General features: G+C 40.7%; 1 protein-coding gene across 2 annotated transcripts in view; it reads left to right on the top strand.

Annotated features, from left to right (window-relative positions):
* Positions 1 to 24,359, top strand: part of alk (ALK receptor tyrosine kinase) — a 453,640-nt gene that overhangs the window by 352,166 nt on the left and 77,115 nt on the right. For both annotated transcript variants that reach the window (XM_066675096.1, XM_066675104.1), the window contains 2 exons: positions 17,500 to 17,625; positions 24,067 to 24,201. In XM_066675096.1, coding sequence (XP_066531193.1) covers positions 17,500 to 17,625; positions 24,067 to 24,201 — 261 coding nt within the window. The remainder of the gene's footprint in view (positions 1 to 17,499; positions 17,626 to 24,066; positions 24,202 to 24,359) is intronic.

Below are 24,359 nucleotides of genomic sequence, written 5' to 3' on the forward strand. Positions count from 1 at the left end.
CCCTTTAAGATTATTTAGCATCTTCACACTCGTGTTTATGGGATGAACATGTCCAGGTTTACAACTGTACAGAGTAACTATATCTGAATATGGTTTATTATTCAAAATCAAATATGCTTTAAGAAACCCAGTGTTCAGGATGTGGATGTCATACTGCCAATGCCAGTTTCTCCTTCATTTGACAGTTCTGATTAGCTAAAAAGCCTGTCAATCATCATTTTGCAAACAAGAGTGGAGAGTATACACAGAGCCAGTGTTGTACCTGCTGTAGATGACAGTTCAGTGAAAAATGAAGTACAAAAGTGGTCAATCAACCAAAGCATTTCATGTCAAAGATTTGTTTGTGACGGAGCCATGAGACCTACAACAGACGCTATATCCTACACATTACTATTGTGTAAACTGTGCATGAAGATACGAGTTGCGTTGACAAGCCAATTCAAATACTTTGTGTAGTTTTATACAGTATTCTGTTACCTATAAATATAAATGATATAACTGGCATTGCCAGATCTAGGCATTAGGACCTGGCCATTTTGCCTTTTTTTTTTTTTTTGCTCTTTATTGGTGCCCTAAAAGAGGCACAGTGAACAAGAACAAGTGACCAACCTGTATTTGGGCTTGGTTTATGGGAGAAATGGCAGAATTGCCACACACAAACACATATCAATATGACTCGCAATAAACAACAAATAACCCACAAATGACCCCTGAACAGTCTAAGGGTAAGCTGTGGTGGGATGAAACCTTGCCCATCCCCAGCCCTACTCAAAGTCCAGTATGTGGTACAGTATATGCTGGTTGGTTTATTACATTTGGACTAAACTCTCTGAAATATCATTTTAAAATGTACTAAATGCTAGTATTAAAGGCAGGAGCTGGTCAATGATTTTAAAAAAGAAAAAAATAAATTCCCTTCACAATACTCCTAAAAACATTATATTGGGGAGGAAACAGATATCCAGGACTCAAAAGGACATCAAATATGTTGCAATGATATTTATTTCTTTATATGCATGCATAATACCACAAGTATTTTAAAAAATAAAAATAAAAACAGCCATAAGACTCATAAAAATCCACTAAAGAGCCACTAAAGGCTAACACACAGTCTATCCTGAAATCCCAGTGAGTTATCCAGGTTACACAGGAAGCACAAAATCCACCCTTCCACCAGCTCAGTGCAGCATCCACTCAGGTAGTTATCTTAACCACTGCCCAGAAACTGCAGCAATTCGCCATGGTGTGCCACCTGGTCCTCGAACCTCCGGCTCAATATCGCTGTAACCATTGTCACCGCACGCTCTGTTCAGACCCTCACATCACTGCAGTCCGCCATGCCCTCCCCACTCACCCAGGCTCGTCTCCTGGCATACAACAATCCTCGGTGCTCCTCACATTCTCCCCACGCCTTCACCAATACTTCCGCCTCCACACTGGATGACTGCTCCCCAACAGTTTCTCACTCTTGCACTTATAGACACCTGGCTTTTAAAATAAGACTCCCTACCGCCTACACCTTCCTTCACTCTGATTTGTCCATCACTAATATAAGGTCCACCGTGATTGGCTGCTTCATTTCTGGAGAGTTGGTTCAGACATCCCAAAAACATCACAACCCATAATAAAAGTGTACACTCCACAGCAACCAAAAAAAAAAATAATAATAATAATAATAACATTAATAAAACACAAAAAGAAAAACAAAAACAAGTACTGACTGCCCGTCTGACACTAGCCAGCCAAGTGAATGAAATGAGCCTAGATTTGTAACCAGGGGCAATTTATTACTTTCTCCCTTAAGTACTAAGTATTTGGCTCTCCAGCCTGAAAGAGTTCTGACTCCAGGCATCACTGCAGAGCTGTTTATGAGGCTAGAGCTTGTGGGGACTGCTTACTAAAACACTTTGCTCTTAAGATGTTTGAGTCCATTGGAAAGCTGCATGTTTATACTTTGATTACAAGCTGAGAACCGTGATGGTATTTTGGCACACTGGTGGTTGGACTGAAAAGGACACACTTGTTGAGTCTAAGTGGCTGCTACTGGGGAACCGGGCCTAGGGGTAAGTCTGTGATGGATTTAATTGCTGCCAAACTGTTTGTGATATAGTTTTATGCGACGGCTTGTAAAATGTCACCCTTGTAAACATTGGGCCCAGTGGCCTGTCGGACCTTAATAAATCAGGAGGACATCTTAAGACCAACTCTCAGCTTTGGTCTATGTTCTCTGAAATGTGAAGGAAAAGCCCCAAAGAAACACAAAATACCCCATTAAAACAGACCCAGACATTTAATTTAATCATGCCCCAGTTTTTACCACTGTTACAGTACACGCATTTACAATATCTACAGATGGTAACGCCCTTTGGTCATCTGTTAATTAGACATCCATTCCAAGCCACTAATTTCTAGCACTTTGTTTATTTATTTGTTAATTTATCTCTGTGTGTATTTTACTATCGCATCAACACAATGGAGCTTTTCCTGGAGGTGAGAAAAACACTTACAGTGATGTGAAACTTAATTGAAGCCGACCTTCAAAAGAAAAGTCTTACTGAGCAGGAGTACAGCACATCCTTTCCTTCTCTGTGGAGCCATGGAGTTGCTAGGAAAAAGCATAATCTCAACATTTTGTACAATGTATCTTGATTTTTGGCCACTATTTCTTGCTTTCCATGATCTGCAAATCTCTTTCCTTGAAAATCCTCTTTCCCTGTTATTTTTTTTTTTTATTTTCCTCTTACATATTTCAAGTTCCTGAGTTTATTATATCATATAAGAAAGTATTTGCACAACTTTTGAGACACCTGGCAGGTCTCTGGTTCAATCCAGGAATTGGGTGTGGGGGATAACGGATTGAAGGAACAACAGTAAGTCCATCTACCAACATGTGTTTATGGAATGTAGGGGGAAGTCCAAACCTGAGGAACCCCACACTGATGCTCCTCACAGATAGTGTGTCAAGGTGGGCAATGAAACCATGCCACTCATGATAGCATAACTGTTTTATCATTAAGAACAGACTACATGGGCGTATCTCTTTATTTCTGAACCAGTGGAAGTGTACAGTGTTCCTCAGCGAACCTCAGAGAATCATTAATAAGTTTAGAATAATTTGAAATGCCATGTTTGCAGAGAAAAGGCTTTATTGTGTGTATTGTCCAAACAAGCTCCATGGTACAAAGGCCAGGGCACTGAGTAGGAGACAGGTTCGTGTCTGCTGTGATAGTTTGGAGTGATAGTCCTTTTCTGCCAGTGAAATGTGTTTCAGTGTGACCGTCTGCTGCTCCCAAGTAAAAGTGAATCTTCAAGGCCCAGGACACCGTGGAATCAAAGAGTTTCAGAACCTCTGCAGATCCACAGAGAAGACAGATCCCCTCCTACAGCTCGGAGATACGCTTTGATTTAAAGGCACTCTTTGCGTTTTGGTGACGCCTGTGGTCTTCTTGCCAGGCACTTTGTACAAGGCTTACACTCTGCTTCCGTGGTACAAATTCCTTCAGAGAACCTACGAGCTTTGACGTAGGAATAAGGGAGAGGGGAAAAAAAGATAAAAGCTGTAATCACTCGAAAGAACAGTGAAAGGGTGTAATTCTTCTGACAGTGAATTACTAAGGATTATAGTTGTATGGAGTGTTGATCACAGTAGCTGAAGCTGTTTCTCGCTGTGGTATGAGGTCACATCTTTATAGATGTATTTTAAACCAAGGCTCTAAACCAGCTCACTAGGAACAAACTGCGGTGGCTGTCACAGAAGCTCCTTCAGGCAGTTAAAAATATACTGTAGTAATAGCTCTTTAGTAAATTGTTATAATGCAAAGCTTTCTCATGATAGTGATTTTTATATAATATATATATATATATATATATATATATATATATATATTTTTTTTTTTTTTTTTTGCTTTTTGAAACACCACCACTGCTTTGTAACTCACTGTTCATGGGAGAGTGGATTCTGTAGAAGACTTACGATTGGCCTTTTCCAGTTGTTATTTTTAACTGCTAATACTCAATGTGGCAGCAGCATTTGTGTTCACTTTTCACTATTAATTAAAAGTTACTTTCCAATTCAGATGGGATTAAATATCCTGGAGTTCCTCTATGTTTTATTTACCATCCAGATCGGCAATGTCAGTGTCTTTCTCAGTCCACATCTGAGAAAAATTATGGGCTGAATTATCTACTCTTATCCACTTCGCTCAGCGCTCCTCTCATATCCCAGATTTAAATCCTGAATTAATATCTCCAAATTTATATTTTTCTTTAATAAAAACTAATTCAGAAGAAACCACGTGCCACGGCTTCAGTGGAGATCGAGGCTTTCAGGAATAATATTTAAAATGCAGTCCGGAGAAAAACTGGATAATCACTGGCACAAACAAGACATTTTCTACAAGTTGCTTCTACCTCTTATGGTGAAGAAGCTCTTCAGCTTTAGTTAAAAGCTCTGGATTAAAAAAAAAAAACAGCCAACAGTGACAGAACACACCCTGGAGGAGGCGCCAGTCCTACAAAGGGCAAAACACACACTCACACTATATATATGTATATATATATATATATATATATATATATCCTAATTATACTTTTATCCCTCTGGATGATAACTCTGAGGATGTAGACTCAGTATTTCTGTCTGTGTGGTTTATGGAGAACTTTCTCACAGCTTTTAACTCTGGCCAACAGCTAACACCGCCAACAGAAAGCCTCACAAGAAAAAATAAAATAAAATAAAATAAATAAATAAATAAATAAAGAAATAAAAGACATTACTTACTTCCATGGTCCAAAATATTGTGCATACACACTTAATCCTTTGGGATTTGCACCACAAGGGGCACAATTTCCCACACATTCATTCACTGCACCAGAAGATGGTAAAAGTGTGCTATGAATCTGTTTTCATTATTTTCTGATGCTTTACGACATTTGATGGCATTGAAGTAGCAGCAGTTGTACAAATAAGTGCTGGGCTGGCCTTGGGTGTCAAAGGAAGCAGATGCTGGTGGGACTGATTTGGAGAGATTCACTGAAAATGTGGAAATTGTGATGTTTAGTAGCTGGGCAGAACATTCAGCAAAAGCTTGGGGATAAAGGTAATTTATAAAATAATAAAAATAATATAACTGCAAATGAGTTTGAAGAATGAAGTATACAAAAGGTTAATGATCCATGCCCATTGTGTCAGTACACTTTAGCTTAGGGTGTTTGACAGTGTAGGGTTTCAAGTTGTTTTGAATTCAGTTATGATATTTTGTTGGGTGCATGTTAAACCAGGAATCTCTTCTGTTCTTTAGGTTTTGTGAAGATTTATTTTATAAGCATGGTTCTTTAGGAAACCCGTCTTAGTGTGTGTCATCTCTCAAAGGACCCTTTGTGTCTCCATATTTTGAGAGTGTACATTCATGTGGTGTGTTTAAAACCACACGATAGTGTTTTAATTAAATTACACCTTAAAAACCATTGTGATGCTTCACTGAAACGTAATAGGGAGAACAGAGCCTCTGTCACTGCTAATCCAGCCTCAGCACTGCAGAAACTGGACTATGTAACTTTGGAGGTGAGCAGACCTTCTGAAAACATATCTCTGCTCTAGGGAAGTAATCTGTCTTACTGAAAGCATGTCAGGGTAAAATACTGAAGATAACATTAGGGCTGTAAGAAATTCAATAACCTACTTATAAATATTTATTATATTCCTCATTGCTATGAAACATTATTTTTCACGGTTTTCATGTGAGATCTCCTCCATACTTAAAATATGGAATATTTAAAATATGGCTCAGAGCAAGCCAGTTTTTTTCTTTATTTCATTTCTAAGCCCTAATTTAGTGGATTGAGTATGAACGAGAATGAGTAGCTCTTGCATTCTCGAGAGCTACATCACAGTGTATTGTTTTGCCTCACCTCGCTTCGAACGCTCGTTGTTTGTGAAATGAATTGTCTCTCAGAATAAAGTCGCGCGGTATTTGAAGTAGGGGAGGGTTAATACATGTGTCCGTGTAGCTCTGTCTCTTCCCTATTGCTCCTAACGCTCTCAGAGCCACAGTGGAGTCGGCTGACAAAGAGCGATGATGGCATGGCTTTTTTCTGGCCAATCAAGCATGGCTGGGTACAGTTAATTGAATTCCTAAATGGATGCTCCCTACTCGGTCAATTGTCCTCAGGGAGTGTGGAGTTTAATCCACGAGCATTCATCTTTAGCCCTCTCCACTGTATATTTCTCATCTCTCCTTCATGTATCCTATATGTACACACACTGCAGAGGGCCCAGGCCTATTCCACAGGGCACGAGAAATTCATTGACTGGGGTTAAGCAGCACTTGATTGATCTCAAAGTAGAAAGCCGACTTTGTTTGGTTAAAACAGGGTAATTATATGCAGTTTGTGTGTGTGTGTGTATGTGTGTGTGAGCCTTCTTTTAATGATCTTATTATCCCCAGTGATTCTTCTTCATATATATTGCCAGATCTGTATTTAAGCTATATTAAACATGGCCGTCCCCATATGGAGGACCCATTATATAAATGAGCAGAAAAAGTTCACTCAGTGACTATGAAGCCAATTTATTATTTCTGTCATGAGTTTAAAAAAAAATAAAATAAAATAAAAACAATCTTGCTTAAAATGATTGACTGCACTTTTAAACCCACAAAAGGAAAACCAGGGAACAGGGAAGAGGGACAGTTGTCCAGGAAAGGTCAGAGGGAGGAAGGAAAGGATGAACAAACCGATAGGAGAGCAAAGGACTGGGCAGGAAAATGCTATGAATACAAAATCAGACGTGAAAGGAAAATAAGTATGAGAATGAGTTATCAGTTCAATCTGTTCGATATGTGCCTCATCACTGCCACCGGAGGCTTCCGGCATCAAATCCACAATCAAATCTACGACCGAATGTTTTACATGAGCTGCAGACTGCTTAACAAAGGTTGGTTAGCATTTTACAATTAGCAACGTCTTTACGATTCATACAACTATCTGTTTTTCAGTGTTTATAATAAAAATGAATTTAATTGATGAAGATTCCTCACAGTCAAACACATCACTGTTTAGTGAGATAAATGTAACGTATATGTCATTTGACCAGAGGCACCCATGCTACATTTGCATTATACTAAAATGCAGCTTTCTGTGGTACAGTTTTTGCATTCTATGATTGTAAGCTGCATTGTTTCCAGACAAAGCAGCCTCAGGTTGGGATCTTAGATTAATGTTTGCCTGGAAAGGAAAGCACTTGCCTGTTTGGGAATTTCAATCTGCAGTGTAAATAGTTCCATAACCAGTGTTCCATATCTTATAGACATGGCTTCCCAGGGCGGTACCGGGGGGCACGGAAGGTAGTGTCACTGTCAGTCAGCTCCAGAATCTCAGGGTCCTGGATTCAATCCTTGTCTTGATTAAGTGTGTGTGAGAAGTTTGCTGTGTTCTCCCTGTTTCTGAGTGGGTTCAGCAGGATACTGGTAATAATATTCATTCATTCATTCATTGTCTGTAAGCGCTTATCCAGTTCAGGGTCGTGGTGGGTCTGGAACCTACCCGGAATCATTGGGCACAAGTAAGGAACACACCCTGGAGGGGGTGCTAATCCTTCACAGGGTGAAGTACACTCACACATTCACTAACACACTCACTCACACCTACGGACACTTTTGAGTCGCCAATCCACCTACCAACATGTGTTTTTGGACTGTGGGAGGAAACCGGAGCACCCGGAGGAAACCCACGCAGACACAGGGAGAACACACCACACTCCTCACAGACAGTCACCCAGAGTGGGACTTGAACCCAGAACCTCCAGGTCCCTGGAGCTGTGTGACTGCGACACTACCTGCTGCACCACTGTGCTGCCCCTTGTAATAATATGTATTTACTATAATAATAATAATGGTATGTCAAGAGGCTGTGTGAGTGACTAGGCAAGTGGCTGCCTGCTGCTGTGTATTTGTGTGTGTGTGTGTAAGTGAATAGGTGAGGGTGTGAAATTGCCCACAGCTGTGAGAGACTGGGTGAATGTGTGAATTTGCCCAAAGGTGTATATATGTGTGTATTTATGTGCGATTGTGTGTGTGTGTGTGTGTGTGTGTATGTATGTGTGTGATACAGCCTGATACTGATAATCGCTGATGAGAGATTGTGAGTGAAAGGGTGAGTGTGTGAACCCTGCAGATGTGAATGAATAGGTGAGTGTTAAATTGCCCTCTGGTGTGAGTGTGTTAGTGTAAGAATGAGTGTGTGTGAAACTCCCCACTGGTGTGAGTGAATGGGTGAGTGTGTGATGCTCTGAGCTGGACTAGTGCCTTGTTAGGGTTGTGTTTCTTCCTTGTGCTGAGTGATTCCAGTTTGCTGTTGCAGAAATAGATGAGTGAATGAACGAATAAACCACTGAATGAATGATGTCCCAGTAAACTCACACATATTCTGGAGATGTTTGTTTCCTGTGTTTCTCTGCTGGAAGTGGCCTGTTTGCTCCTGCAGCTGAATGAAGTCTGTTCATGAAGCTGTGTTTATTGGAGAAGCTCCTGGGAAAATGCTCAGATGAATTATATTTGAATGAAGAGGCTGGGCCAGGAACCTCAACACTGCTCTGACCAACTCTCTTCATTTCAGAGGCAGGTGACCCACAAACGGTTGGCCATAAAGTGGAATAATTGTTATAGGGCTTGTCTAGGGCAGTGTGATCTATATTCTGCTGCTGATGATGTTGGTATGATGTTGAGCTTGTAATGATTGGGGTATTGATGAATGTGGAGCAGGTCTATGGAATCAGTCAGTAAGAATCTGGAGAGTCTGAGAGTTGTTGCTGATGAAGCTCAAGGCTTGCACTCTGGGCTCTGTTCGATTTCACCCACATCACACAACTGACAGACCAATGCATCAATGCTGAAATGTTCTTAACCAGGGATTCTCAAACCCTGGGTCACAACCCTTGGATGAATTACAAGCTTAAAAAAAGAGAACAACTGATCATTGAATAATTTGATTTTACCAAGCACATACACAGGATATGAACAAGTACACCAGTCTTTATGTTGTGCTGCAGAATGTGTAGAATGTGTAGTTACTCCTTCTAACCAAGGGTAAATCCCTTGTTTCCAAGTGTCATCCATGGAATGGTGTTAAAGCAGCAGTTAAAATCTTCCTCCTTGAAAAAGGATGAGCCTTCAAGTGCCTGATGCAACATCAAAAAAAAAAAAAAAAAAATCTTCATTCCCATACTTCTAGTGGTGCTCTTAAGGTAGCTGTGCCTCTGTCTGTAATGATTTCAGACCGGGGGGGGGGGGGGGGGGTATTGAGCTCCCGCCCCTCACTGCCGTTGTATGTTTAGCTGAACCTATGTGTGCTTTTAGGTCCTTTACACTTTTATTTACTACACAAAACATGGGAATTTCTTTTTTAATTCATCCGAGAACTTACATTTACATTTCGGCATAGATGCTCGAGATGAGGGTAGTAGTGATGTGTCGGTCGCGAACGAACCGGTTCAAAGAGCCGGCTCTTGTAAGTGAACGATGAGAGCCGGTTCCCGTCTAAGACCGAGCTATTTTTTTTAAGTCTTGTCATTCAGCCAATCAGAGAACAACAAACAAGCGCCAACCCTCCAAGCTGAGACACTTGGTTTTCCTGAATGCCAATCTGTTTTCCAAAAAAAAAAAAATAGTTGAAGAAAATGTTAAATCAGTTAAATGTTTGTTGACAATTGTGGTTGTTTTAATCACTACCGTTGAATGCTGCTGTTTTGCACTTTGCAGAGTATTTGTTTATTTTATTACATAGAGTTATTACAAGAAAGCCATAAAAACCACCTACCGAGACATCAGCGAAATACAAGAAAAGGACCATACTACATTAAAACTGCACCGAGGCAATGCATTTGTTATCATAGTTTCGTAGTTTTTAAATGAGAAAATACTGACATTTGTTTGAAATGTAGTAAATGTTCAAAGTTTGTGTTTCCTGGGTCGTGATATAAATCAGCGGACAAAAGAATAATTGAAAACCCCTGTTTTGAAACGTATAACCGAGCTAGGTTTGTTTTCCTTTTCTCTATTCTGACCTTTCCTGCATTACTTTGTCAGAGAAGCCATTCAAGTCTCATCTCAGCATTAATTATTCTCCTTGTTTGGGAGAGAATTTCGCTGCAGCTCTTTGTTTGAATGAAAGCGATGGCAAATATTTCAAGAGGGTTAGCCGCCTCTGTGCGCAGGGGGCGTGCAATGTTCAAATATTGTCACAGAATAACTGCGAACAACTGAAGGAAATGAAGTGGAATTCCTGCCACGCGGCCTCATGATTTTATTTATATATATTTTTTCCACCAATGTTTTGACTCCCTTAATTACTCGAAGACTCTTCCAGAGGAAAGCTTTCTCATCCGGCACCACATCACAGGCCAAAGAACATGTGTTATTTTTTAAAGCTTTATCGAGATTCACAGCCGTTTGAATAATCACCCCCCAGGCCTCTGTGTTTTAGGTTTTTCTTTGAAATACTGGAATGTGTGGCTGTGTTTTGCCGGCTGGTCTCTTTTGGGCCTCACTCAGACCTGTTTAGAGGTTGATGTGGAACTGAGAGTGACTGTTTGACTCCCCCTACTGGAGAAGGATAACACAGCAGCGGTGGAATCACTGAGCTTCCCAGGCTTCACACCGTAGAGCCGGGGGACGTTGTTTATGGCCGTTTGGTCATTTGTGCCTGGAGATGAAGGCAGCTGTGCCCTTCACTTGCACCATCCTCTGTCTACATGCATCACCGTGTGGGGAACCGGGAAGGTGAAACTTCACAACTCAGCTCTGTCACTTTTCATTTCCTGGCTCTGTAATGATGTCTGGGACTGACGCTGGAGATAAATGGGAATATTTATGCCGGCCTGTATCCGTATATCCCACACACACCTCCAGCAGGATTGAAGCTCCAGTGTCGGAGTGGGGCACTCGGTTACAGAGCCAGACTCCCTGGGTGTGGATGTAACTCTTGAAGAAGTGTTTGGTTTTGGTGGGAGAATCTTCAGCTCTGTTCCAGATTGCTCCCACTGATGGGCTTTTCTGTCAATGGATTGTTCCATTTGTGTTCTCTATCGGAGAAAAGTGGAATGTATGTTTGCCAGGTCTCTGAATCAATGTTATGACCGTCAGTCAAACACTAGCCAGATTTATTATTAATTTATTTTACTGACAGGAGCTAGCGTGATATCGTTCCCTTATTTTACACACACACACACATGCTCCAACCTAGCACCCGACAGTTTACACACTTACATAACCTTTGATATCAATCGTATGTCTTTCCTCATCCCACTGTGTCTGAGATTATTTTGCCGTCTGACTTCTTTTTTTATTCCCCCACTCCCCACCAAGCCCACCATGCTGAACGTTGGAGCAGTGACATTAATTACCATGGTGATTACATGAGCCGATGGGTCCTGCTCACTTGCATGTAAATGTGCTCTAAAAGGCCAATTCTGAAGAGAGAGGAGGAGAATGGGAGAGGTTCGCAGTCGTCTGTTTGATGAAGGAGCTGTGAATGATACTTCAGTGCATGTGCAGGTAACCCGGAGGAAAGTGTGTAAAATTATCACAGCTGCCGTGGCATAAAATTAGAGAACCCTGGACCGAAAGGTTTGCCGGTTCAATCTCCTTGACCAGCAGGAAAAATGGGGGCAGAGGAGTTAAGGAACAGTGTTGTTGCCTCCCTCGACATTAACCGCTTGAGGTGACCTTGAGTAAGGCGCCTAAACCACTACTTCTCGCTGTTGTGTGTGTGTTTCAGTGTCATTGATCAGTTAAATGCCGAGACACATTATTGCTGATTGCTGTCTTAGAGTTAGTTCAGATGGTTCTCTTCACTTTTCATCACCCAGTTTTAGTCGGTCCCCGGAGCACAGTGAGTACTTGATGTTTGGATGGAGAGGTGCACAGTGATGTTAGTTTAGAATTCAGTGGATTATTTAGTGTATATTTTGGTTTGATATAGTCTTGTGTTTATAACATTCAGAGATATTGATTAACAAGAAAAAAAAAATCTCCGGGGCGCCGCGGTGGCGCAGCAGGTAGTGTCGCAGTCACACAGCAGGGACCTGGAGTTTGTGGGTTCGATTCTCGCTCCGGGTGACTGTCTGTGAGGAGTTGGTGTGTTCTCCCCGTGTCCGCGTGGGTTTCCTCCGGGTGCTCCGGTTTCCTCCCACAGTCCAAAAACACACGTTGCAGGTGGATTGGTGACTCAAAAGTGTCCGTAGGTGTGAGTGAATGTGTGTGTGTCTGTGTTGCCCTGTGAAGGACTGGCGCCCCCTCCAGGGTGTATTCCTGCCTTGCGCCCAATGATTCCAGGTAGGCTCTGGACCCACCGCGACCCTGAACTGGATAAGTGCTTACAGATAATGAATGAATGAAAAAATCTCTGTCCAGTTTTTAAACCCCCATGGACTACATTTGTGAGTTTCTCTGGATAAGAGCATCTGCTAAATGCTATAAATGTAAATCTAAATGGACTATCCATCAACTCTCTCTATATATATTTTAAAACATATTATCGCTGTCCAATGAAAAACTGTCCATTTTCCTTTTTTACAGATCTTTTGTTTACTACATCGTTTGAACACAACAGCTATTCTTCACATTTTGTGACAATGTCATGATGAATGGACCAATAGAAATGCTTCCAAATTACTTAGATGTTTGCTTTGATTTTTTTTATTGACATCAAGAGAGAGTTAAGAAGGGTTTTTTCCTCTTATCCTGTAAAACTACTGTTTTGGAGATACGTGCTTTATTTGGACAGCAATGATATAATCAATGTTATAATTCTTATAAGTTCTTGTTACCAGATGAACTAGGACAGTGTCGACTCTGTGTGAAACCTGACTTGAGCTGCAAGAGGGAAATAAGAAGTAAAAAGTGTGTGTTTAGGGTTGAGAATCCCCTGCTGTGATTATAATTCACACCTCCCCAAAGACAGAATATACGACAGCTGAATGCATATTAGGGCGGCACACAGCTCTATATAACGGGTTTCCTGGGCTCGGTCCTTGCCTCAGTTCACCGTCTGTAAGGAATTTGACTGTTCACCCTGTGTCTGTGTGGGTTTCCCTTTCATGCTCCAGTTTTCTCCCAAAGCCAAATAAACCTGTGTGAAATTGTCCACTATCTAGATTAATAAATGAATGTATGTTTGGGGCGGCACAGTGGTACAGCAGGTAGTGTCACAGTCGCACAGCTCCAGGGACCTGGAGGTTGTGGGTTCGATTCCTGCTCCGGATGACTGTCTGTGAGGAGTTTGATGTGTTCTCCCTGTGTTCGCGCGGGTTTCCTCCCACAGTCCAAAAACACACCTTGGTAGGTGGATTGAAGACTCAAAAGTATCCGTAGGTGTGAATGTGTGAGTGAATGTGAAAGTGTGTTTCACCCTGTGAAGGACTGGCACCCCCTCCAATGTCTGGTCCTGCTTTGTGCCCAATGATTCCGGGTAGGCCCCGGACCCACCGGGACCCACCAGGACCCTGAATAAGTGCTTACAGACAAGGAATGAATGGATGTATGCTTGTGTGCTTGTCAGAACAGTTGACATCTGTCAAGCAATGGACAAAACAAGGTTTTCCCAAATCTTTTTGCAAAGATAAAATATCTGATTGTTAAATTTCTGTAAATACACATTCCCTTTCATCAAAGCTATTGAAGAAAATTGAGCAGAGTTCAAGCAGGGACCTTTAAAACCAGAGGACACGGCAATTTATTTGGCTACTTGGAAAGAGGTTAAGGCTCTTGGGAAATGTACTTGAGGCATGAATATTTTCCCCCCAAAAAAAGCTTTACTTCAGTAAAAACACTAAAAAGGTTCTTAGTGGCACCATTTTGAGAGTGTAGCTGCAGAAAGTCAGAATGAAGTGCTTCTTGACAGAAGCAAAACACATGTGAATCATGCTGAAGTCACATTTTGAAAAGTGTTCTTCCTGCCAATCACTTCTAATGGTCCTTACACCCTGCTCACTCTTCCCTCAAAGGAAACACCAAGTCATAATTAGTTTGAGTGGCTAAGTACTTGGAGAATTACAGGAGTCTCAGATCAGAAAGAGAAAGAGAAAGAGAGAGAAAGAGAAAGAATGGCTAAAAAGAGAGAGGGGTGCCAAAGCCACTAAATATTAAAAAAACAGAGAGAGAGATAAAGAATGAGGAAAGAGTGAGAAGAAAGAAAGACAGTGAAAGAGGGAGTTAAGAAATGAAAACAAGATGGGGGTAGAAAGTCAATGAAAGAGGGATGAAATGACGAGAGGGAGGGGGAGAGAGAGAACATTAGCCTTCATGTCGGCAGTGAGATCAGGGCCTCACTACGCTGCAGCAGTGGTCCGTGATAAAATAACTTATCAGTTTCTTCAGATGATTTTTTAAAGGACAGAAGTAGAAGCGATTGAGATCTGTGGGCCTGTGTTTTCCTCCTCCTCGGGGGCTCTGGCTCTCTTTATCAGGATCAGTGATGGATGATGAACCCCTGGCGCGCGGTCCATTTCTACCGCGCGAGAGATGAGCGTCTGCCATTTGCATAGATATGCAAACGCCCGACTCCATCTGAGCGCGCTCCCTGATGCTATCAGAACCGGAGCAGGAATCCACTCACCTCGCTTTACCTATCTGCCTCATTGTGCACTGCTTCCCTGTTGTCGGGGGTGTTACACCAACGTTCCGTATGCAAAAAAAATAAGATAGAAAACAGATTTTATTTTTCACCACACAATGATTCATATCTGTTATTATCTCCTCCTGTAACAGGCTCAATTTTATTTATTTATTTATTTATTAAACATATCCGCCATTACATTAAAGCCATCTCTTTTTCTACACTCATTGTCCATTTTATCTTTCTGTTGTTCTAAAACCAGACTGCTGCCTAGCTGTTAACATTGTTAGCCCCCTTTCACCCTGTTCTGTAATGGTCAGGACCCCTGCGGAACCTCCAGAGAACAGGTATTAATTAGATGCCTGTAAGTGTGTTGAGTGGTGGATTGTATAAGGGTTCTGACTATTGAAAAACAAGGTGAAAAGAGGCTAAAAATGTATGCATGTCAATATGAATGTTATAAACACCGTTTATAAACTACAGTGTTCTTATGAACATACGCTATAGGACATAATGATTTTTTGGTACTTAACCGAAGTTATACCAGCGATTATAAGTTTTGAGGTGGCCATTCATGGTGGGAGGGGCTGAGAGCTCACGGGAGTGGGGGGTGGGGGCCTCCCATCAGGGATTGCTTTGGTGTTTATATTTATCAGGGACCCATATTGTGGGTTACATGTGTGTTCTAGGGGGCTCATGTGTTGGACTCAGTGAACTGTGATTGACATGTGCAGAGCAGTGTCCACCGTCAGGACGGTACGGTAATTGAGGGGAAAGGCCCTGCCAGTTTCGCCATACACCGAGTCCAAATTAATGCTAGTTCTCTTGCTCCTTTCCCCTTAGTGCCCTTGTAAAGTCACTTCAACAAAGATTGTCTGTTGCAGTAATGGCTGTGTCTTATTTCCCCCCTCAAGTGATGTCACAATATTATGTATGCCATATATCATATGCATTAATGCTTTTACACACATAATTAATACAGGATTCGTAGGAATTGTTAAAATTTCTTGTCACTCTGAAATGATTCATTAACCCCTTTATCCTTGCGTCAGTGTGGAGATGTGTTATTACCTTCACCTTTTCTCCGCATAAATCTCGGGTAGACGCTGTTTAAAGCTGTGAAGGACTTTGTGTCTTTTCCCCTCGTCGTCTCTCTAAGTTGCGAATGTTTTTGTTTTACTACTTTGTCATCCCAGGCTATAAAAATGCCTTTAAATGGTTTTACCTCTCATCTCGATGCTGTTTCAGCTGCGGATAGTGCTAAATTTACTGAAACCCTGGGTGTTTATATACAAAAAGGCTTTTACCGATGGGACCTGATTTATGTTCTTGGCTCAGATGCCTGCAGGAGGCGCGGTAAGCAAGTCTCCACACAGTAACTGTTTGTTTTCTCATCATTTTGGGCTTAAAAGCACTTGTGAAGCGTTGTTTTCCATCTCCATGCTGAGCTACATGATCTTTTTTCTCACCTTAACCACAGATGAAAGTTCTGGTGGAGGTGAGAATATTTTCCTGCGATTTTTACTCATTTCCATTAATAGGTTTGTTAACTCCTCAAAGTCTAATACTGTCATGTTGTTACAGTAAAGCTTTTATTGTCATTTTGGTGTATATTTAATTACAGTTTACATGTATGGGGATAATTACACAAAAGAGGCACAGAGTGAAGTCATATTTGATGCACACTCTGTACCAACAGCTCCTTAAAGTCCACACTCTCAACCCTTTTTTCACGCTTCCAATTATAATAAGTTATTCCTCTCAAACATGGCAGGAACTCATTAGATTCTGGTCATGATATCATACCTCCTCTTTTAGCTCCAAACACAAATGGACTATGGGCTTTCTTGTATTTTCTTAAATGTTTTTATGGTAAAACTTTAAATTACAGCCCGCTAATTATTGGGTAAATACAGAGGAAGTACCTGTTAAGTAAGCTGTAAGATACAATAAGTACTGAGTAAGTAAAGGGTATGATACTAGAAATATGTGGTTAGTACTGAGGCATTATATGTACATAACTGACTAATGATGTAATGGGTGTTATTCTTCTGCTCTGCTTCCTTATTTGTAAAATGTTTGTAAGATATCCAGTAATAACCACACATTTCTAGCATCATACCCTTTACTTACTCTGTACTTACTCAGTAATTAGCAGGCTGTAATTTAAAGTGTTACCGTTTTTATGTGAATTACTAATTAATAAGAATAAATTAGAGTCAATAATGTGTTCAAATTCAATAATGAAATGGTTAAGATGCAAACAAATTCATTTAGAGCAGATGTGAAATGAATTATTGTAGTGACCCTTCTAGAGAATGACTTTGACATTCACAGTGATGGGAACCAGACATCTGAAGTTTCCACTTCCTCTTATAATGATCTTCATGCTATTACAGAAATGGCTACTAATGTGTTGCTGGAGATATTGGTTTGCAATTTATTTTATTTTATTTATTTTTTTCAAAGATATATTTCTCCTTTTGGCACTTCAAGCTACTGTTTACAAATGGTTTAAAATCTGTTTTAAATGGTTACCAGTGAGATTGTAAACACCTTTAATGTCATTAATAATCAGTTATAACACACAGAGGGAAAGGGCCAAATAGTACTACCAACAGAAATGGAGTTTAACTTCACATATGAAATGATTAAATTCAGATAAAATCTTAGCATAATCTTTATTCTTGATGTTTTCAGTACATTTCCTGACACTCACTATTTGGCAAACAACGGTTAACTGTTGCACTTTTTATCTATGTGTTAAATAATTATATTATGAGGCAAGATGACTTTAGTGAACCATGTAGTGATACAAGTGTGTGTGTGTGTGTGTGTGTGTGTGTGTGTGTGTGCGCACATGTGTGTCCTCACCTTCTCTCTCACCAGAGACTTCTCGAAATGTCACCCTGGAGGGCCGCTACCACTGCAAAGGGGGTCAGGATATTGGCCTGGGCCAGCTGTGTGACTTCAGTGCTGATTGCCCGCAGGGGGATGACGAGGGCCTGGCATGCCGTAAGTATTAATACACAGCACAAGTGGGCCAGGGGGGCAGGGGTCAGCAAGAGGCAGAGAGCGTTGGCCAGAAGGTAGCTTTTCTGTAGTGATGCCACCCACGGTAGTCCTTTTAAATAAGGAGTCCAGGATGCTATTCAGGCAGACACTCTGCAGCAGGGTAGAGCCCTGACTGTCACCCACGCTGCTATAATTCACTGGCCATTTTCACTACCCACATATACCTTCCCCCTACAAACACTCTATCTCTCTCTCGCTCGCTCGCTCGCTCTCAGACTCAATGTTCAGTGTTACTGATGATGTCCTTTAGCATTCTGGACTGGACTGGAGTGTGTACATATCCTGTGTGAATATATAAATCTAAACACTTAGCAGCTAAGGACAGTAGCAACAATGAAGCCTCAATTTGAGACATATGTATTAAGAGGCATTTTCATTTACTGAGTGACAAACTTTGTAGAAAAGTGTGTGTGCCAGGGCTGGCTATTTCCACAAAGCTGCAGAGATGAGAAGTAACCTAACGCTGCCCACTACAGGCTGTCCATCAACTACATTTGGCTAGTTTGTCTTATAACAGATGTCAGAAAGCTCTTATGGGCGAGCTGTACTTTCATCCAATTTATAAATAACAGTGTGGCATGTAATGTTAGAAACTGTATAAAGCAATTGTGTGTTGTGAAATCATGCAGAATACAGTACATGTTGTCTATGTATGACATGGCTCCCTATATCCCTTTTAGTGCTAGTGAGTACATTGCAGGGGCATTTCTAAACACTAGTATTAGGGCAACCACTAAGAGGGGCACAGCTGTACCCTTCTGCCTCCACATGGACACAAATATATGTAGTAAAAAACCTGTTAAGCACTAAATAGATTAATTGATTTAGGTGTTACTTTGCCCTGGATGAGAAATGAAGAGCAAATTAACACTAAGCTACAAAAATAAAAAGTAAACTGGCTTTGTTTGAAAGACTTGCTCAAGCTTTAGGAAGGATGCTGGTGCATTATGGGAGATGTAGTTCCTGCAGGACTGGCGCCCCCTCCAGGGTGTGTTCCTGCCTTGCACCCAGTGATTCCAAGTAGGTGCTGGACCCACCACGACCCTGAACTGGATAAGCGGTTACAGACAATGAATGAATGAATCGTTTCTGCAGTGAATTTGCATGACATGCCCTGTAGCTCTGCTTAACAATTCTGAATAAAATTGACTTTTTATTGCAGTGATTTAATTGGGGTACAGCAACATTTTTCTGGGCCACGTGACACAGTAAATGGGTCTAATGACGCCTCAAGTACGTGCCCTGTGAGCATTGAATTCGAGCGTGATTTTGAGGGAACAAAAATCTCCCACAATGCCCTGGTAATTTTTAGTAAACTTCAGAGCACACCACCTATAGTGAGTTTTTTGTGACTAAGCAACAGACAGTGGAAGTGTCCGAGTTCACTTGTGTTTCCAGCCCTACTTATAAATAAATAGTGCCTCACTATAGAGCACAATACGAATATGTGAAGAGGGAGCCATTTTGTTCACAGCCTATGTTTACATACCTTCATTAGTCTCACAAAGGCAGTGCAGAAAAAATGAAAATCTAATTATACTATGAATATGTCTTGACTGCTTGATTACATTTTGGATTAAGTATAAAATTCCATCTACCAAACTATTCCTTAAAGCATACCAAGCATGGGCGCACTGTTCAACCCTGCTTCTTGTGTTTGAATTGGATTTTTATGTTTCATTTGTACACAGGCCAAGATTAGACTTTTCAAGATGGATGGGTTAATGGTGTGACATTTGTTCCAAATTGTTCTAGTGAATTGTCTGGGTATAAATGTAACTAATGAATTGCTATTCCAATCATGACAAAGTACGGTTGTGAAAGTTTACACAAACCAGATCCATGTTCCAGCAGGTTTCCATGGAAACCATGGTTTTATGATGCTTAGATGCCTGGTCAAGGAATAGTTAGTGAAGGTGAACCTAAATCAAGTATTTTGTTCATGTTTCTTTATGAACTTGCCTCACTTCCTCTACCTCATGCCATCTCTGTCATAGACATGTTTTGCATAGATCATGTGGGAGCAACTGCTTCTATTCATTCCAAGGGCATCTTTCTGTCAAACCTGTCCATCACGGGATTTGTTAGCATGCACTTTAAGATCCAGAGCAGGCAGGTGCAATCACAGTGTCTGCAGATCCTGTTCACAAGCCTGGGTTTCAGAGAGCTCACTTATTAGCTATGCCAGAAACTGCACCCTCGCCTATTAGGGTTCCTGGACCTCTCTTTTGTATGCAGTAGATGCAGCTATGTGGAAATGTATCTCCAAGCTTGCAGGCAAGATACAGACAACGCTTTAACAATAATAATAGCTGCTCAGTACGTGCACAAAGCAATGAAATTCATTTAACATCAAGCAGAAGTGTAAATAGCAGACATGGTTCAAAATAGAACAGTGCAAATTAACAATAATTGGAATGATGTCTAATATATGTATTAATAACATATACACAATAACATCAATGATAATAAAATGATCTGTTAAACTGTTGTTTTTGTGTTGCAGTCAATCTATTTATATGTTAGTACCTTGTGCTTTCTATCAGTGCCTTAAACTAAAGTCGCATGACTTCAACTGTTATTCTTTGTGTGCTCGGATCAGCTATCCATAGCTGTCCACTTATCTTGTTATTAATGCTTTATTCAGTGCTTGCATATGACTTTTGCAACTCTTATGTAGGTACTGGCGCTTAGGTTTCTCCTCTCCTCCTACTTTCAGACTTATTCATAATCACCAACTTTAAACCCAACCAAAGGTATTCCTGTAAGACTTCTGAAAAGAACAGCGTACAGCAGGAAAACCAGACCAAACCCTATAGTCAGATCACAGAGGGTGATCCCCTCCTCCAGCACTTGCTTGTGTTATTCTCAGGAGCTCTTCTCCAGTCCTGCTCCTTGCTGAAGGATGGTGCTGAGCCGGTCGATGTGTTTACACTCTCCTGGTTAATGGCAGCTGGCTCGTTGCTGCCTCGTCTCGCCTCAGAGGATGATTAGATGCTCTCCAATCCCGCCTCTCAGATCAATGATGTGCACCAGAAGTAATCAACTTCCATTTGGGCGTATCAGCTGCATTAAAGGACGAAAAGAAAAAAAAAAGTCTAAGAGATCCAGTTGCAAACTTAGAGCATTTGAGGACACAGTATTAATACGCTGCTGGTAAAAAGTTAACACTCTTGTTTTTATTCAAGTTGATTCTACTCATTTTTCATCCCTACTCACCTTATTTGTCACCTCTGGGGCCATTTCTACAAATACCATTCTATTCCACATATAGTTCAGAGTGTAATATAGTCCAGACTGACTCACAGAGCACCCCTTACCTTTATTGGTAGTGATTTTACTTCTTGTCCACCTGGGAGCTTCATAGAATATATTGGTATTGATTAGTGACTTCATTACTGGCCTCTATTGGATGTTTAAAGCCCTTAACAAGAGTCCAGATGCTTTGATTTTTATTGTCTTCCAGACAGTTCTTATAAAGCATGCATTGAGCATGAAGATACTGAGTTAACAAGCTCAGTCAGTTCACAAAGGCAGTATTGAATTACTCCATTGCTACACTTATAAGTCAGTTACTCACATACCGTATAGGTCAGTTACATCAGATGATGTCACACTCTCAGGTCTGGTCCTGTTACTCTCTACTGCCTTGTACCAAAGACAGCATAAATGGGTTATAAATATATTATTTAAATATTTATTTCCAGTATTCCAGCAGTATTTGTTGGTTGTAGATATTAGCACTAGATTGAAAAGAGGAACCTGTGAAATTGAAACATGGTACAATGGTAAAACAATATTTATCATTTTAAAGAATGCAAAAATGTTTATGTTCAATTGTCTGAGGCTAAATTCCAAAATTGGACATTGTCTTACTTGTCATGAGCCAACATTAGACACACAGACCACTGTTAACGTTTGGTGGCTACAGAAAACATGCCATGAAAATGCAGTCAGGTCATTGACACTAAGGTTTCTATGTGTGGTTTATGGTGTGTGAGAATGCAGGGAAATTAATTACACATAGTTTACTGAGTTTTGATCATGAAAACAATATTGACTGGTCAAACATGTCCTGCTTAAACAGGACAGAAAAGTGCACAACATGAAGGAAATTTACAGTTTTCTTGTAATTAGAAATTAAAATCACCTTTTGATCACCTGTCTAATGTCAGCTCATAATGAGCAAGAAGACATTATTCAATATATGTGCAGAGAGGTAGAGTCTCCACCTGTCTTTGCACAGTCCTTGCACTTTCATTACAAGATGCAAGAAAATGAAAATGGCTGTCATTTTCGATTTACTTAAACTCAGATTGAGAGAAGCAGAAATGAAAAACTAAAAAATACTGGGAAAAAAATGAAACCAAATGAGGTTTTTATTCTTATTTCCAATTTTAGCCTCAAACTCTGAGAAATGTACTTCTGTCAGTTGAGCTGTGTGTGAGCCAAGGCATTTTCAAAGTGATAATGAAGGTTAAGTGCTGGTGCTACTTAACACTGTAAAAAAAATGGCACCAGCTTCAACTCAAAAACATTTCAAAAAGCTGCCTTCAAATTTTAGGTTAAATGTAATTAGAATTACTATTTTTTTCAACTTATAACTTTAAGTCAAGTTTGGCTTTGAATTATTTTCTACAAGTTGATTTGACTTTAAACTGCTTGTTGTTTCAACTTACCTACAGATGCTGAAAGTACACATGACTCATTTCAAATGTAGGCATTTGAGTTAAAATATGTATTGACCTTACTTTTTTAAAACTTAATTATTGTGATGACTGATGTCAAGAAAAACCCTCCAGTGTCATAGTTGTATTTAACTCTCTTTATTACGACTCTCTGAAAAGAACATCAGAGAATTAGAACAACAGACAGGCAGCATTTGAGCATAGCTTGTAAAGAGACTGAGCCAGAACCTCACCAAAGCTGCAGTGTTTCACCCTAAGGGTGAGGGCTCTGACAAAACAGAGTTCTCGCTACAAAGAAAGGTCTACTAGGTCCAAACACCAATAAACAACCTAAAAGCATCATATATATTACTCCCACCCTCACAGCACACAATAATGAAAATAAATCCCCAAAATAAACCCCAAAAGAGTGAACAAGGTGGGCCTGCAGTGCATGCTGGGAGCTCTTCCTGAGCCTATCAAAGCCCCAGCCATAGCCATAATTCACAGATTCAAGTTCATTTCACTCCTTCAAATTTCCTCTTCATTGGAGTATTTTAAAAACTTGAGTTGAATGGCTGAAAACTCATACAATCCAGTTGAAATCATGACATTTTAGTTGATAATTAAGATAAATGGCAAAAAGTGCTGTCATGACTCATTACTTAACTAATTTTTTTTTTACAGTGTAAGAGCCAGCCATTATACTCAATGTAGAACTGACAGTTCAGTCTTGGAGGGTCATATTCCAGCACAGTTTGCTGTTTTCTTCTATAAAAACCATTCATGGAATTCAGGACTTATTTTGAATGTTGGAGTGTGTTTGAGGGGAGAGATACAAAATCTTTGCCTGATATCTGTGTACAAGAATCAGAGTCTATGCCTTTTACTGTATGCAATTTATTATATTGTTTCTGACCAAAAGGCCACAGTTGGCTAGATGCTGTTTGGTGGTAGACCATTCTCAGAGTAGTATTCATTGTGATATGTGTGGTGCTAGTACAAGTGTGTCACAGACTGGTGTTTAGTTTCGGGGATCTGTCCCTGAGTGGTCCAGACAAGAGAAACCAAAAGACGAAAGACCCTAGAAGATGGCTCACACAAACTGGGCATCAACATATGGGCTACTCTACAGACAATAAAGGCGGAGCTGAGGGTCTCTGATAATATGAGCAGGGAGTGAATCCCAGCAAGTGCCCTTCAGATTTGTGCCTAGTTTGTGCAACAGGATTTACATTCTCTACATGCTGTTATGTTGTGGATCTTAATGCAGCTCACATCAGCCTGTGCAACAGTAAACAAGCTCGAAAGGATGAGTTGCTCCTATGGTAATAGGGCCCTTGTCTTTTTGGTCTTTTCCCCATTCCCTCCTTTTTTGCTTTACCAACTCCTTTAAGTGAATGTTCATTTGCACACTGTCTCTCTCGTCTCTGAGGTCCCTCTGCCTCTTTTACTGCTTCAGAAGTGTAAGACTGGCCAAAGACTCTCTCTCTCTCTCTCTGTCTGTCTGTCTGTCTGTCTCTCTGTGTCTCTCATCAAAGCTCACAAGTTCTTGAGCCTTGGGATTAAATTGTTAGCCTGTTTTTTTTCTCCCTTAATCTTGCTTCCTTTCAGTTTGCTCCTGTCTCCTGGGTTACTCTGTATTCAAGCCCTTCTTCACATCTTGTCCTCTTCTCTTCTGTCTCTCCGTCTCTGCGCTCTCTTCTCCCTGCAGGTCAGTTCCTCAACGGCAGCTACTGTTCTTTTGAAGACGGTGATTGTGGCTGGCAGCTGGTGTCGAGCAGAAGTCCCTACAAGGTGGTCCACCCCTCCCTTCCTAAAGGACTTAGGAACAGCTGTCCTTCCTCAGGTAACCACACCTCAGACTCAGCCTTGAAAAAACAACGTTCTTTCAGACTCCTGAGAGAGTTCTCTCAGTTAGAAGCAGTTTAATAAATAGGAGGCATTTCAAGGATGTGGGGGATTGTGTTGTAACATTGTAAAGGCCTTTATAGCTTGAGGTGTCAG

The sequence above is a fragment of the Hoplias malabaricus genome, chromosome 1 (assembly GCF_029633855.1).
Source record: "Hoplias malabaricus isolate fHopMal1 chromosome 1, fHopMal1.hap1, whole genome shotgun sequence".
Taxonomy (NCBI): domain Eukaryota; kingdom Metazoa; phylum Chordata; class Actinopteri; order Characiformes; family Erythrinidae; genus Hoplias; species Hoplias malabaricus.